This window comes from Apteryx mantelli, unplaced genomic scaffold, assembly GCF_036417845.1.
Source record: "Apteryx mantelli isolate bAptMan1 unplaced genomic scaffold, bAptMan1.hap1 HAP1_SCAFFOLD_34, whole genome shotgun sequence".
In the NCBI taxonomy this organism is placed as follows: Eukaryota; Metazoa; Chordata; class Aves; order Apterygiformes; family Apterygidae; genus Apteryx; species Apteryx mantelli.
In genome coordinates this window covers 2,516,818-2,533,861 of record NW_027118693.1, presented here as the reverse complement: position 1 = coordinate 2,533,861, position 17,044 = coordinate 2,516,818, and the positions used below count along the sequence as shown (strand labels likewise).

Here is a 17,044-nt window from a genome sequence, read left to right as displayed (position 1 = left end):
AGCCTGTTTCTGCTTTGGGCTGCTATCAGTCCAGTTTGACATATTTACACTCTAGGGTGCCAGATTTTTGGCAGCAACCCTTTAAGGCACATTCCTATGATAAAGCTCCATGGCATGTCAACATGCCTTAAAAAATCTACAAATAGAAGTGAGCTCTCTCTCTCAATTAGCCATCCAAAATCGATGGGCTTTAGTTTACCTATTGGCCACATTTGTTTTTATGCAAACAAATCAAAACAAACTGAATATGATGTAAATGTCATTCAACGACATGTTCGTACCTTCCATCGAATAGCCAAAGAGCAGTCCCTGTCCAATAGCCTAGCAGCAGAGTGGTCGTGGTTGTGGTCATGGCTACCAGATCTGGGAGGGTGGACCAGATGTGTTTTAATAATTTTAATGTTAATTCTGGCAGTAGGAACTGTGCTTTTCTGTTGTATCTCATGCATGGGTCAAATACGCCTCTCGTGTAAGGGGATAAAAGTATAGACCAGCATAACATTGGAAGCAGGCATGCATGAAATAAAAGGAGGGAATGTTAAGAAAATTTCCACTATACTCTAGTTTTGCAGAGAAAGAACATGCAAGGTCACAGCGCCCTGCAAGCAGAACATCTTCTCTGACCTTGCCTTAGCCCTGTTTTTCGTACAAAGTTGAAGAACTGCGAAGAAGCCAGTTTAACCCAGCCAGCAGCACAAAAAGTTCTTCAAAGGTAACACCAAAGGAGGTGTAAATTAGCAAATGAATAATTATAAGATGGATCAAATAAGGCTGGAATGGAACTACTTCTTACTGTATCATGGCAAGGGGATTGGTAGAACTGAGAATTGTGGCTAGATCTGGTTAGTTATGTAAACTAAAGTGTTGAATATGTAACAACTTACTACTGCTTAAAAGTGGTAACAGAAAGCTGCTTGGGTCCCTTCTTCTGCTCTAAGAGGCACCTTATTGCTAGCAGTAAAACTTTAAAATTTAGAAATCTGACTCCTGCTGCTCATTACCGCTGCCCGTGAACGCACAAAAGAAAAAAGATGATTTTAACACGAGTGACCTCACAACCACAAACTGCTGCCACAGCACCAGCACTGGCCTATCAGGCCCTGTGGCCCAAGTGACCTCGCAACCACAAACTGCAGCCATATGCCTGGTGTTATGGACAATTAGGCTCGCTGGCCACCATAACAGGGTCTGACCCTAGGTTCCCGCTGAGGCAGAAGTTCAAAGTCAGAATGGAGCGAAACAAATTTTAATGATGCACGTACAGTAATTACAGCTTGAGCTGGGTGCCTCTGAAGAGAAACCCCGAACAAATTCCTGGGCAATTATACCCTTACAATCTAAATTCCCACCCTCATGCGATAGTTTGGACCAATATTAATATTTAGACCTGGGGTTTTCCCCTTCTTCATTGGGTTCCTTCATTGTCTCTAGGCAGGCTGCTTCTTATCCTATTTTCAAGGTTGCAGCTTCTGCTCTCGGTTTTAACTTCTTTATCTTCCCGCCTTGAACCAGCTCTGGGGCCCTCTTTCCCATAACTAGGTAATATCTAGGAGAAAGTTCACAGCTTGTGGCCTAAGACTTCAGCAAATTCAGCTACTAATGCTAAGCAAGTTATGCTACGCGATCAACTCTAGACAGCTTCAGTCCAATATTCTTTAACAACTATTTCCCCTCGCTATCTGCCAGGAACCCACAAATGTCTGGGAGACTCAAGGCCGTCACAAATGACAGGAGACACCAACATGTGTTTGGGCAGTATATGCATTTCCGTTGGACAGTAGTGTAATGAGAGCTACGGGCTGAGGCACCAACCTCTACCCTGGAAGTGGTCACAGCAGAAGGGAATGGCTCCCATCCAAGGAACCTGCAGTCAGGAAAGTACTGCCACTCCCCATCTCCCTCCCTGTCCGCTCACATTTCACCCCAGATGAATTCCCTCTCAACACAGGAGGAAGAAAAAAAAAAAGAAAAAAGACAACATTGTAAAATTTCCCACGCACAGCAACACTACTTTATTGTCTGTCAAGGAAGCAACAAGAATGGGACATTATTTCCCTTCCCTTCTAAACCATGCAATTAAATCAATTTAATATCCTCTCTTCCCTTCTGCTTTCCACCAATATTCTCATTGCTGTGTTCCTCTCAGGGGATACCTAATATGCAGCCTACTATTTCCCATATTGACTTTACTACTTTGCAGAACCAGCAGTGTGTTGTACAGAGGAGTGCAAAACTGCTATGAGCTCTGGGTACAAGCCAGAGCATTCCTGACCACTTTTCTGAGGGCCTCCCTGACCTCCCTGTTCCGCAAGCTGTAGATGAGAGGGTTGAGCAGGGGCGTGAGGACGGTGTAGAAAAAGGAGAAGACTTTGTTGAGCTGCCTCAGAGGGGCTGTTCTGGCTATCAGGTAGACAACGGTGAGGGTGCCATAGAAAACCGTGACAACGGTGAGGTGAGAGGAGCAGGTGGAGAAGGCCTTCTGCCTGCCCACACTAGATGGGATCTTCAGGATAGCAGCTCTGATGCACACATAGGATGCCAGTGTGAATAGGAAGGGGGAGACTACATCCAAGAGAGACAGTGTGAAACCTAGTAGTTTGACAACACTGGTGTCACTGCAGGCAAGCTCCAGCAAAGGGATAAAATCACAGAAGAAGTGGTCCATTGCCTTGGGGCCACAGAACCTTAACCGGGATAAGAAAAAAGTGGCTGCTGTAGTGAGAAGGAATCCCAGTAGCCACGATGCTGCTGCCAGCTGTAGAGAGACCTTCCAGGTCATGAGGCTTGCATAGAGCAGGGGCTGGCATATGGCCAAGTACCGATTGCAGGCCATGGCCGTGAGCAGGAAACACTCAGTAGCTGCAAAAGAACCAAAGAAATAGAGCTGAGCCATATAGTCATGAGCAGAGATGGTCCTGTCCCCAGCCAGGAAGCTGGCCAGCAGCCGGGGCAGGATGGTGGAGCTGTAGCAAGTCTCCAAGGAGGACAGATTGCCCAGGAAGAAGTAAGTACATGGGAGCGTGCAGATGCTGGTCTGCCACCACGAGCACAACAATGAGGATGTTCCCAGACACTATGACCAAGTAGATCATAAGCAAGAGGAGGAAGAGTGGTGTCTGGAGTGAGGGGACACTCTCCATTCCCAACAGGAGAAACTCTACTGGTGATGTGCGGTTGTCCCATTCCCCTTTCTCCATGAATCACCGCAGGTCCCTCATTCCTCTTTTGCCAGCAAGGCAACCTACAAGAAAGAGGATTCATTTCTTTCTTTTGTTCTTGTATAAAAGAATCATGGAGGAAGTTTCTGTCAGAGAAAACACGGACTTTGGCCCTTCTCTGACTGTGTTTGTGTCCCCTTTATGGCCTCCAGGACTAGGGAAAGGAGAAAATATGGTTCTCCCAGAGACTTAAGCCGTGTATCTAAAGAGAAGCCCCTTCTAGGGGAACCACAGAGGTGAGCTACTCCACGGAGGTGCTCATTTCCTGCTTGCGGGGGGGGGTTAGAGGAGAGAAAGCATTCGCTCAGCCTGTGACAGGGTCTCTCCTACACCTGAAGTTATTCTGAAGAGCAACCACAGTCCCTACCAGGCAAGAAAATCCCTTTATGTGAGCACATCATGCCAGAAGCCCTTTCTCCCCAAAGGAGGAGGAGGGGCACTGCACCAAGCAGCTGATTTCAGCTCTCTGAAACACTTGTCTTGGAAGGGACAGGCTGCATGCTTCCTTTGACAGTGTGTGGATCAGGAGTTGACATCAATGGCACCGTGCAGCATGACTGCGTGAGAGGGCTCTCAGAGAGCCCCCCACAGGCTTGAGAGAGACAAGTGAGATAGATGTGAGAGAAGATGGACACCTGAGCTGATCAGCCAATATGGGCAAGAGAGATTTTGAGCAGGGTGGAAGAGAAGAGCACAGGGAAGATCATTCGCTTTGTGTAGTTCCCCCCTCAGCAATGGTTTCTGAGGGCTTTGGGGCTGCCTCACGGTGCAGCCCAGCAGCTGGACCTCAGCCCTGACAGCTGTACTCGCGAGGCTCCCTGAGCAGCTTTCCTGGGAGCAGGGGTGGGTGTCTCCATGGTGAGTGCTGGGTGAGATTGGGAAGAAGCATTGTTCCCCTCCTGTTAAAGGCAGATGCCCAAGATATGCCCAAGGGCTACAAAGATGATTAGGGGACTGGAGCATCTCTCTTATGAGGAAAGGCTGAGAGAGCTGGGCCTGTTTAGCCTAGAGAAGAGAAGGCTGAGAGGAGATCTTATCAACGTGTACAAGTATCTGAAGGGAGGGTGTCGAGAGGATGGGACCAGACTCTTTTCAGCGGTGCCGAGCGACAGGACGCGAGGCAACGGGCACAAACTGAAACACAGACAATTCCATCTGAACATGAGGAAAAACTTTTTCACTGTGAGGGTGACAGAGCACTGGAACAGGTTGCCCAGAGAGGTGGTGGAGTCTCCTTCTCTGGAGATATTCCAAACCCGCCTGGACGCAATCCTGTGCAATGTGCTCTAGGTGACCCTGCTTGAGCAGGGGGGTTGGACTAGATGATCTCCAGAGGTCCCTTCCAACCTCAGCGATTCTGTGATTCTGCGATATGCCCGTGTGCATGGCCAGGGAATTCCCTGCTGGAGAAACACAGCCCTCTACCTGGATCCCACCTCCCAGCTGAGGTGTGGGTGCCCCCGGCAGGGCCCTGGGGTAGCCCAGGAGCAGCAAAGGCATAAAGTCTAACTCTGCACCCACTGGCAAGCTCACCAGCACTCTGCTCATCAAACAAGGGAATCGAGGAAATGCGCAGAGGGAAGAGGGAGATGGTGGGGGAAAGGCATGCAAAAAAGGACATGCCCGTACCATTCTTGCCCAGAGGTGCCACCATGCAAAGCCTCACCAGCTCCAGAGGAACATACCTGACTCAGAAGACACAACACAAAGCTGCAATCCTCAGGATGATGTGACGACCTCTGTGCTGATTGTTCCTGGGAAGGACGATCAAGCTGAGGTCTCAGCTCCTGTCTTTTCCCCACCATGTCCTTCTCTTCCTTGAGCTCTCTGCAAACCTTGTCCCAGGGCTCAGACATTGCTCTGCCCTTGCCATCTTCTTCTAGCAGCTCCTGTGGCATGTGTCCAGCAGCACATGAATGACCCCTGCTCTCCACACTGTCCTGGGGTTAAGAGCACTAAGGAGTCTCTGTAGGATAAAGCTGCAGCTCGTCTCTCCCCAGGGACTGCAGAGAAAGAACAGTGCTTAATTGGCAGGAGAATGAAACCTCTGAGCTCCTGGAAACTTTGAAAACTCCTCTGGCATGTGGCTCTCCCCATAACTCTCATTCACTCAAACTCTGGGACATGCCCCTTTGAAAAGGAAACTGAGGCAGAGAAATCATCAGGACTCCTCCAAACTCCTGAGGAAAAGTCAGGAGGAGAGATCCCATGCATGGGCTTCCCCTCACCTCCCTGCAGATGACTGTCTGTTCACTGACTCTCTCAGGTTTTGAGAGCCCTGATGGCCTGAGCTGGTCCCCCAGCCTCCCATGATGGTCAGTGGGAAGGGAGAAGCCGAGTCACAGGCACTTCCTCCCAGGCATGCAGACTTGTGCTGTGGGACAGGGTGAGCCCCCCCCTTGGGTGCCAGGCTCTGCGCCCTGAGATGCAGGGGCCTGGCAGGTTGGGGGCTGAATGGAGCGGAGCTATGGATATGTCCCCCCCGGTTTGTGTCCATCTCTTGTGTTTGGGAGATGCCCATGAGCCTCCATGGCTTCCAGCATGTTACAGGGACCAGTAATGGGAATCACATTTGCACTGTGTCCCAACTGTATATTGCAATTGCAATATTCTGCTAAGTTTAAGTTAGACGTGTGTTGTGATTTCAGTATATAGCTGTATCATTCTGCTAAATTCAAATCACATGTAATGTCAAATGTCTTCGGATATGTACATTTGGTATTAAGCATTACATCCTCTCTGCATGGGAAAAGTAAGAGACCCTGGTCATAGAGTATTGGACTCTGGGAGTGGGGCAGGGTGGAAACAGAGCGTCCCAGGCCCTGCTGGCATCCCCATCTGGCAGAACCCACTTGAGCTCTCGCCAGACAGCCAGCAGCATCGGGAGGGAGCCTTCTCCTTCCGACCCCTCCACGAAGTGCTTGATAGAGGCCCTGGTGGGGGAAGAGCTGGCGGTCCCCAACAGCCCCCCAACGCCACACTGCTGGCCACACTGCCTGCCTGCCTTGGGGCAGCACAGCTCACCTGCACACGTCTGTGCCTGCACAGCGGGGAACACCCCACGCGCCTACAGGGCTGCCCAGTGCCCTGGCACCTCTGGACACCAGTCCTGTGGGGTCCACAGTCCCCACATTGGCCAGGCAGAGCTGCTGCTGACCACAGGGGAAAGGGGAATGCAGGGGGACAGTGGGGCAGGGTAAGCAGTCCTTCTCAGGGCCCTGTGGCTGGGCCAGGGAGGGCTGATGGCTCTGGGGCTGGCTGGGATCTGGATGCTGCTTTGGCGTCAGCTCCGTGCTGGGAATATCAGGGTTTCACCCTTTGCAGGGAGCAACCTGCGCTGGGGCCATGAGCGGGGCCCTATCTGGACCCAGGCGATGTCCTGCTCAGAGGCAGAGGAGGACAAGGAAGCGTGGGGATGGCCAAGAGCTCTGCCTCTCACCCACTGGCAGAGCAGCCTGGGGGAACAGGCAGAGCCTGTCTCCGTGCCCACGGTCTTTCCATTCATGGAGTGGCAGAGGAGTTTTGGTGGGAAGGGACCTCTGGAGGTCTCTAGTGCAACCTCCCATGCCAAGCAGGGCTGGCTGGAGCCCTACGGTCTTGTCTGGTGATCACTGGGCTGTGCCTGATGCCGGTTACCATCCCCAAACCTGCTCTATTCCTCTTGGCCGGGCACTGCAGGACAGCACCTCTCGCCAGTGGGTCACTGCCCTGCCTGCCTTGCCGCCACACTTGGCTCCCAGATCCCCTTCCCGTACGCAGCAGCTCCGCTCTTGCTGCTCCTGACAGCATACTCTTTGTAGCAGCAACCCAGTCACAAATGGTGCATAAACACTTGAGCTGTGATACAGAAAGCCCTGCTCTCCTAACTGCCCATCGTAAAACCAGACCCAAGGGGCTGCCTTCACTTTTTCATCCAGATAACACTCTGTGCAGTGGTTGCTGCATAGCGGGTCCAAACCCAAATCACTCCTTCCATATTTAATCTGGCTGTCAGGCAAGAGTTGCTGTGGGGCTGTACGGGCACCTTTTGTGCCCACAGCCTTCTCTGGGATCTGCTTGGATCCACCTTTCTTTGCCAACGCTTTTTTGACTGCAGTGCACAGGTATGTCCGAGGTAGAGATGGGGAGTCAGGCCAGCAGGACGGGGACTGCGTTGGGTGAGGGCCTGAGAGGTGCAGGGCCAGGCACAGGCATGTCCACAGCGTAACTCAGGCCAGGCCCAAGGACAAGGGCAGCAGCTCCCCGGCAAGGGGGAGGAGGCCCCGCAATGACACCCGTCACTCTCTGTCTCCTCTGCTCTTGTGTCCAGCAGATCCCCCTCCCTGTCTGCCTGCAGACCCTCCATGCCCACCCGGCTGACCAGCACAGCACGAGAGCCCTGGCCCTGCAGCCCCTCCGGCACCTCCTGCTGCCGCAGGGACAGAGCAGCCTGCCCCGAGCTGCGCCACAGAGAAACCTGTTTCTCGTTCTCATTTTCCATCACTGAATGCTGCCCTGCTTTTCTCCTGGGACATCCTTGCTCCCCACAGAGCTTTTCCCCACGTGCGAATGTCCACGCTGGCCTGTCCAGCCCTGCCTGCACCCTTCCCTGGTGCTCCCCGCAGGACCCCACGCTGACACTGCTGCTCTGCAGCGTGAGCGAACTGTGGGGCCACAGGGGAACTCCTGACTCGGCACTGGCCATGCTGCTCAGGTGGCAAGCAGGCCCAACCACACAGGGATCACCACCACTGACACCGCTGGCATGTGCCTGTGCTCATGGACAGTGCTCAGAGTGACCCCAAGGTGTCTGCAATGGCAGGAGATGTGTTTGGGTGGGCACTAACTCCAGCCTGTGGTGTTTCACGGAGGGTGCACGAATCCCTCTCCAGGCCCCCTTCCCGGTGCCTCCTGGCTCCCCACTGCCTCTCCGCGGGTTGCAGAGCCCTCCTTTCCCTGTGCATACCTGGATTTAGTGCTGTACATTCTGGTTACTCCACCATGGACTGTCTCTCATTTTGTAAGGCTCCACTCACTGCCCACCCACAGGCACACATTGTCCCTGGAGATCCCCTGAGCTCTCCTGGGGGCTCAGATTCCCCTCCAGAAGAGTGGCCGTCTGCCATCAGCACTGTCACCTGTGTGATAGCCCTGGGTGGGCAACTCAGAGACCATTCTCCATCTCCACTGGCACTGGTCACTGAGGAATGAGCCCCAAATCCAATCCGTGGTCCCTAACAGATCACTTGGAGACTCTGAGCTTGTCCTCCAGAGCCCATAGAGTTCACAAGCAGAACAGCAAGCCCTTTTGTGGTGCAATCCCTTGGGAGTATTCTTGACCCCCCCTTCTGAAGAAAGGCCAGACTTCAGGCACATCACAGAGGAGATCCCCTTTTATTATAGAAATGTTGCTCTGGAGGCCAGCTCTGGCATAAAGGTGCTCAAAGCCTGCTCCTGCCTGTCTTCACAGGAATGCACAGGGAAGCACAATGCTACCGCTACCACGTTAGGAGAGCGCTTAGCCCATATAGCCACACTAGAGCACAGCAGGATCAGGTGGAAATAGGGAGACTAGCCCTGAAAGGAAAAAGTCCTGCTGGCTTTGCTGCATGTGTCTCCAGGAAAGCTGCTGGTCCCATGCAAAGGCTGCAACCCAGAAATTCCTGCTGTGGCAGTGGGGGGATGGTCGTGAGGAGCACAGGCTCTGTCCCCACAAGCTGTGTCCGGACTCCCCTTCCCTCCTCTCCGTTCCTGCTCTGCTTTGAGTGTTGGAGCAGTGTAGAGGCAAGGGACCAACGCACAGTGACAGCTGGCTGCCAGCCTTGCAGAAGAGGGCAGTGGACTCACAGTGTGACTGTGGCCAGGGGAGCTGAGCTCTCCTAATGGACATGGGACCCATGGTCTCAGCCCACCTGTGCTCATCCGAGCCTGACTCTGTTCCCCTGAACTCCCTTGGTGTCAGTGCCAAAAGCGACACTGCAAAGGGAAACTCCCCTCATTGCACTGGGGGCATCTGAGGGAGCTCAGACTAGCGGCCTCCGAGGTTCCCCCATCTCTGCTGATGAAGGGGGAAGCCTGGCTTCCTGCTTCAACACGGTCTCTGCGTCAGATTCAGATGAGAGTTTCCTGAGGAGAGGTAGCATGAACCAAACAATTATTCTTTTAACAATGATGTAAAAGAGAAAAGTAGGAAAGAAAGACCAGAACACAGAGCCTTGATGCCAGATACCCTGCGAATGATGACTGGATGCATGTGGGACAGTTATGGGTGCTGACATTGTCCCGGTTGAATCAGTTTCTTCAGTGCACCCTTAAGCTCCTTGTTCCTCAAGCTGTAGATGAGTGGGTTCAGTGTTGGAGGCACCACCACGTACAGAACTCCAACCACCAGATCATGAGCTGGGGATAACATGGAAGGGGGCTTCAGATGGGCAAACACAACAGTGCTGACAAACAGGGAGACGACAGCAAGGTGAGGGAGGCACATGGAAAAGGCTTTGTGCCGTCCCTGCTCAGAGGGGATCCTCAGCACGACTGTGAGGATCTGCACATAGGACAGAAGAATGAAAACAAAACATCCAAAGGTTAAACAAACACTAAACACAAGAAGTCCAATTTCCCTGAGGTAGGAGTCTGAGCAGGAGAGCTTGAGGATCTGGGGAATTTCACAGAAGAACTGCTCCACCGCATTGCCTTGGCAGAGTGGTATGGAAAATGTGTTTCCAGTGTGCAGCACAGCATTGAGAAAACCACTGGCCCAGACAACTGCTATCATTTTGACACAAGCTCTGCTGCCCATGAGGGTCTCGTAGTGCAGGGGTTTGCAGATGGCAACAAAGCGATCATAGGCCATGACTGTGAGAAGATAATATTCCGTTGAGAACAAAAAGAGAAACAGAAAGACCTGGGCAGCACATCCTGAGTAGGAAATGGCCCTGGTGTCCCTCAGGGAATTGGCCATGGATTTGGGGACAGTGGTGGAGATGGAGCAAAGGTCCAGAACAGAGAGGTTGAGGAGGAAGAAGTACATAGGGGTGTGGAGGTGGTGGTCACAGGCGACAGCAGTGATGATGAGGCCGTTGCCCAGGAGGGCAGCCAGGTAGATGCCCAGGAAGAGCGAGAAGTGCAAGAGCTGCAGCTCCCATGTGTCCACAAACGCCCGGAGCAGGAACTCAGTGGGGGAGCTGCTGTTGGACATTTGCTCCCTCAGGGCCCATGGGAACTATTCAAGGAAGAGGAGACAGTGAGAAGACAGGAGACAGTTTTGTATGAGCAAAACTTTTGCGCAGAACCTCCCCCCCCAAGCATACACATTATCTACCCTCATCTTGCCAGGAGCATCACTGAGCTCCATGGCTTGAGCTCCCCTCTGTGCTGCCTCAGTTTGCCATGAGGAGCAGGGGCCTCTTCCCATGGGCTCCAGAGGGGGCAGTCCTGACCCACAGCAGTGGGAACATGGGAGCATGGGTGACTAAACTTTCAAAGTCACAGTTTTAGTCAGATTTCTTCCACTCATAATGTTGAAGGGCTTTCCAGCATCTTCACTCTCCGTTCTAGACAATGTGTGCTCTTCAATAGCTTTAAGGATTCTTTTGTTTTCTTTTAGATTCCCCTGACATCCCTGAGGAGGATTCTCGGAGACAGAGATCCTCAGCACTGCAGCTGCACTTAGAGTGAATAGCTGTGATTCCTGAGAGGCCAAAGGCTTCACTCTGTCTTTAGTGCAGAGCGAGGAGAGCTGGCGTGTCCATCAGTCTTGTTCCCAGCTGCCCTGTGCTTGCACCTCTGAGGCGGAGGACATTTGCACTCATGTTACCATAAAAAGAATTGACACTGCTGAGAGCAGAGGAATCGAGTTTCAAAATGCAGATCACCAAGCCCAGGAGCCTTTCTCAGAGTATCTGAGGAAGGTCTCAGTACTCCCCTTTTAGCCAGGAAGACATCGGGGTCATTCCACCTGCCCACATGCAGCATTTTCACAGCCTTAGCATCTAGGTGGCTTCTGCATGGGGCACCTTGATAACACGCAGATGCAATGGGAGAGCTGTGCCCTTCTGGAGGGCAACTTGAAGCTCAGCCAGACACCCCCGAGAAACAGTCAGACATCCTAAAGATGGGGTGTCCTGAAGAGAGAGTTGGCTCCTTCCCAGCCCCCAAATGGCATTGCCCGGAGCCCCACAGTTTAGAGGGGCACTTGGGCACTTCAATGCCAAGGACATGTCTGCATGGCAGCACCTGCAGGATTGGTGTCTGAATTGCATCTGAAATGCCCCTGCCCAGAGAGTCCAAGGGGAAGGACAAGGGCAGCATGGACAGGTGGGGAAACACACAGCAATAGCATGATATTTCTTCTAAAGGAAGAAGGGACATGGAGAGACAGGGGACACTCAGGAGTTTCTCCTCTCCGGATGTCCATCTGCGAGGAAACAGCCCATGCCCTGGACCCCACAGCCTTGAGGGCTGTGCTGGGAGAGGAGATGAGACATTGGAGCTTGTAGTTTCCTCTCATTCTTTGACCGTGACTCTGTTGCCTGGAGCTGTGCCTGCAGGGAGCTCTTTCTCTGTCCCATATGTCATGTCAGTGCTCACAGACCCCATCCCACCCACTGGGTGCTCAGCTCTGCCCTGCAGACACCTCCCGGGGGCAGGGCACTGCCCAGGGGCACCTCGGTGTTTGCAGGGGCTAAGGAGCATCTGAGAGAAACCTTGATGAAGCTGCAAAGGTGATGCTGGTTCTGTCTGTAGGCTGAGGGGTGCATGAAGGGATTTGTTCCTCTCTCACTGTCACTATTTTGCAGTCTCAATCCCCCGTTTAAACCTGACAGATCCCAACAAAGAGAATAAAACTGAAAGCAGAGACTCCTGATTCCCTTTCAGGTATGCCTGTCTCGACCTTCCTTTTGGAAAGCCCCCTCCAGAAATGTTCTCAGGGTGAGCCAGAGCTGAGAGCAGGCCTGACCCATGCAGCACCCTCTCAACAGGAGAATGAACATGTCCTGCTGGCAGTCAATCATCCCACCCAGAGCTTCTCCCCACAGCACCGTGGGGAGTTCCCTGGGCAGGCTGAGTGCTGACCCTCGCAGGAGGCAGAGTCACTGTCCCGGACACACAGCACTCTGGGGTGCAGAGACACTGCTCTGAGTTACAGCCCTGAGCAGACCTGTGTGCACACCTCTGCTTCACACTCCTGCAGCATCCCTGGGAGAAGGTAGCAGGACGCCGTTTCCCTCTGACGGAGTGGCTGGGAATCCCTGCTCTAAAGCATCTCCTGCCCCACACAGGAGGGACTGGGATACCCATCCTGACTGACCCTATCAGCCATGGGATGTGCTAGCTTTAGAGAAAACCTCAGGATGCCTCAGCTGCATTGCCCTGCAGCCAGAGACTTACTGTGTTAGGGGCTGTGAAGATTTCTCCTCCAGTGAGCTCTCAGCCGTCTACCCACTCCTGATTGCCTTGAACTTCTGTCTCACTCATCTTGCTCATCTTCTTCATCTCATCTTGGCACTTGCAGGTAGTGCCTGGAGCCCTGCTGCTCTTTGCAGAAGAACTGCTCCTGGACAGAGCTGTCTCTCAGCAGTGCTGCCAGGTTGCCAGGAGCTCCCTCTGTCCCAGGAGCCTGGCCCCCCTTGGGAACAGTGGCCCAGCTGAAGATGTGACTTAATTTGTCCTTTGTACTCCCTCCTCCTGGGAAATGTTCTTTGAGGAAGACTAAAATAAGCACTGATGATCTCTCTAAACACTGAAGACAGACCAATTCCAGCACTTCAGTTTGTCTCATCAGAGGACGTTTATCTGCAAGAGGTCGCAGTGTCTCACTCTGGAAGCCCCTATTCCCATCTCTTAACTGGGCAGGACATGTGGCCGGGGACAAGAAGGGAATTCATTTTCCCTAAGGAAGTCTGGACATGTAGGAAAAGCAGCATCCTTCATGTGAGACGTTTACGGACAGCCTTCCTCCTCACCTCCCCAGCCCTGCCATTTCCCTCATCAGACACCGGCGGCTTAGAGCGCACCTTTTCCACCCACGTCTGTAGCTGAATGCTACAGCTCCTATGTACTGATTCCCACCTGCTTTCCTTAGAGAAATAGTTGTAGACACAGGAGGATTTTTCTTAACTGCAAATAAACAAATACAACAGGTGATAGAATTTAATAAAATACAAAATACACTCCCCAACTATATGTTAAGGCCAAGCTGCCTCCAGTAAGGTCAACTTTCCACAAGAAAAACTTTCCGAGATGTTTTTGACAGATGGATAGGAAAGGAGAGATGGAAACACAACTAAGGAGTTGGCTAAAGAGACAATACGACTCCTGAAAGACGAGGCAAGCTTCAGACCCTCTGAAGCTCAGAGCAGCAACCAGAGAGTTGAGAGGTATCTGAATGGCTAAAGAGTAAAGGGGGGAGGAGGAAAACTGGGCAGCTATGGAAAGTGCCTAAGTCCAGACAGTCTGATGCAAAGATGCCTTTAGAAATGATCAGCTGAATCAGGACATGTGCAAATATGTGAAAGATTACTAAGACCACATCCACAGCGTAACGGACAGAGCAGTGGTAACGCAGGCTGAGGGGGACAGATCAACATTTCTTCTCCTGAGATTAATACTCTTCCTGAAAATTTCCACTATTTCATCATGGGAAAACATTGACATTGACATTAGTCAATCATTTTTGCTGATGAAAGTGTGTTCATATTTTTGGAATGTTGAAAACAGTTCTTCACCTTTCCAGGCCTGGCTCAGGTGTCTACCCAAAAAACACCCAGCAGCACTTGGAGAGGCCCCGGTGTCTCTGAGGTACCTGCCTGGGCCTGACAACTCTCACGGGGGACCTGTGGGACACCAGAGCCCCTCAGGGCTGCAGAAGGAAGCTGGGCAGGGGGGACCAGGGCACCTACAATGGCACCAGACGTCCATGACCCTGTGACAGCATCCCACCCCAATTCTGAAAATCACTTTCCTTAACAAAGACCACCAAAATCACCTCTAAAGACCAGTATATTAAGAAACAAAATACACCACCAGCAACAACAACAACAACAAAAACATAATCAAGGAGGGCTATAAGAACAAAGAATGTTAAAAACTGAAAAGTGTGACTAAACATTTCCTTGTTTACATCCTTTTTAAAATTTCTTTCTTGTTTCATTTTTATTGACATTTTCTAAACATTTTTGCTATAATCAGGCCCACACCATTAAAAAGAAATACTTTTATGTCTCGCACAGAGCTTAGTGGCCCAAACCACTGCCTGCCTGGGACAGTCCATGCAACTCCTCACTCTTTGGGCAGAGACATTCCTGCTCTGAGGTGTCGAGCTCTCTCGACTGATAGGGGGAAGCAGGGCAACCAGCTTCAATGAAACACTCTGTTTTTGGATGGCCACATTTGCACAAATCTCAGCACACCTGTGTTGTGGTGATGTCTTAAAGGAGTCCCTAAACATCGAGGTGCACTCCCTTTGCATTCCCTGCACAGTAAATGAAGTGCAACTCCATTTGAGGTGACAACAGGGATGAGACAGGTCTCACCCGATGCCAGAGCCCTTCAGTGCAGCTGTCTCTGTCTAATGCAGTTGTCTGGACTTCCCTTTTAGTCAAGGGAGAGAAAGAAGGTTTCTTCCTGAGAGGTCTTGAGAGACTTCTCTTGGTGACCAGCTAACGCTTCAGAAAGGTTCCTGCAGGTCCTGGGTCACATTTCCCAGCACTACATGGGAACACAGGTACCCCTGGGCATTTCGGGCAGCAATAGCCCCTCTATGTGGGCAAAGGAATAAAGGCCTGAAAACCTATCCAAAAAATATCTCCATACAAAAATGGAAAAGAAATTATATATTCCTTTCCAGAAGTTCAGATATTTTTTTCAGTTCTAATGAAGCTTTTCTTTCTTTTTTAGTGGCAAGACCATGTGCATGAATTATAGTATTTGCTCCCTGAATTGCATATATATATGCAAATATATATATATGCATATATATATATACCTTTCTTCCCAACACTCTGAATGGCGAAACTTTGTTCTGAGGAAGTACTATTTTTAAACTGACATATTTCCTATCTCTTCTTCTGCCTCTCTGTCCTTTCTTCTTCCTCTGCCTATGCTGCCTTTACCGAGATCTCCCAGGAAAGATTCACAGAATCACAGCACTTAGGGTGGATGAGACCTCGGGAGGTCACCTAGTCCCACCCCACGCTCAAAGCAGAGGGAACTGGACGAGGTTGCTCTGGGGCTCCCCTCAATTGCGCATTGTCTACAAACGTGCTGAGAGTGTGCTCCATCCTATGGCATTAATGTAGAAGTTAGAGAGCGTTGCCCTAGGCGTTGATCACTGAGGGATGTTGCTAGTAACTGGCCACCATTGGACCTTGTGCCACCGATCACAGCATTTTTGCCACAGATCACAGGGCATGGGTTTTCTCCTCCTGGCTTGCTCCCATACCACATGGGCTCTTCTTCTGGAATTTCTCATGGCCTATGAGCTCCTGAAACACAACTGATCTCACAAAAATGTCCCCACCCATCAGCCTCCCGCTGGCCTTTCAGCTGACCAGACACAACAGACCTCATAAGCACCTGCCAAGCCAGGGGGCCTGCTGCTCATCTTTCTCCTTCTCTTAGGGAAATGACATCAGCATGCTCTTGCTTCCATCCAGTCACATACTCAGAAATGACCTCACAATCACCATGTGAGCCATGTGCCTGCTGCTGGCCTGTCAGCGGCGGAGATAGAAGTGATCTCACAGTCACCATCCAAGCCCTGCAACTGTTTCTGGCCTCTCAGCCGCTCAGTTCTAAATGACCTCACCATCAACATCCCAGCCCTGTGCCTCTTGGTGGTTTATCAGGTCTTCAGGCAGAAGTGACCTCACAACCAATTGCCCCAAGCATTAGCCAAGTGCTGGCCTATCAGCTGCTCAGCCAGAGGCGATCATCTTACAATCATCTCCCAAGCCCACACGGCTGCTGATGGCCTTTCAGCTTCTCTGATGGAGAAGGTTTGTGTTCTTGCTTGGGAGGTCACTTCTGTCTCAGCCTCTGAGAGGCTAGCAGCAGGCTCCTGGCTGGGGCATGTGCATGCAAGGTCACGCCTGCCTTAGCAGCTGATAGACCAGCAGCAGGCCCATGGCTTGGGTGCTGGTGGTGCTACTTGTCTCTGAGCAGCTGAACCTGGGGGTTTAGTTAGGTCATCCTGGCAGGAGATCCTGGCAAGAGTTTCACAAACTGCAGGCCTCAGCCAACCTAGTGACACATTGCGAAATGTGCTCAGCTGAGATGGACAGCTGACCTGCCAGGTTAGAAACAACTCCCTCAGAGAAGAGAGGAGCATGTGCAAAGGTGAGGACCATAACTCTGGGGGGAGCCTTGCAGAGTTATCTGCATAAAACCGCTTCAACTTTGCAAGCTGATCCTCAGCTATGACCCTACAAGTATTTCTTGCTGACTTAGAGGAAAGTGCTTGAGCATCAGGCAAGTATTTTCAGGGTCCAAAAGCAATGTTGGGATTTGCTTTGTTTTCAGCTCAGTAATAAGCTCTGAGGCCTTGCAACCTCACTCACTGTAGTATGCGCATCTGGGAGAAGTGGTTGTAAGAGGCCAATTCTTTCCTGAAGAAATACTTTGTCTTGGGAAGTTTTCCTTATTTGCCCATTTGGAAAGGTAATGACTGTGGCATTGCCACTCACAAGAGTTCCTCTGAGCGCTCCATCATGACAAGACCGTTTCCTTGTTAACTATGTTAGAGAAAAATATCTCACCGTGTCAAGACTGTTCTCTGTGGTCTGCTCCTGGATGTCAGCCGCTGGCTGTCTTGTGTTGGTGCCCAGGGCAGTGCGCAGCGTGCAGGT

At 51.5% G+C, this 17,044-nt stretch overlaps 1 protein-coding gene across 1 annotated transcript; it reads right to left on the bottom strand.

Moving 5' to 3' along the window:
- Positions 1 to 843: 843 nt before the first annotated feature.
- On the bottom strand, positions 844 to 3,197 carry LOC136996324 (olfactory receptor 6B1-like). Its single transcript, XM_067317254.1, is given in 3 exon segments — positions 844 to 879; positions 2,276 to 3,010; positions 3,012 to 3,197. Coding segments are annotated over 3 exon segments (957 nt in total).
- Positions 3,198 to 17,044: the final 13,847 nt, after the last annotated feature.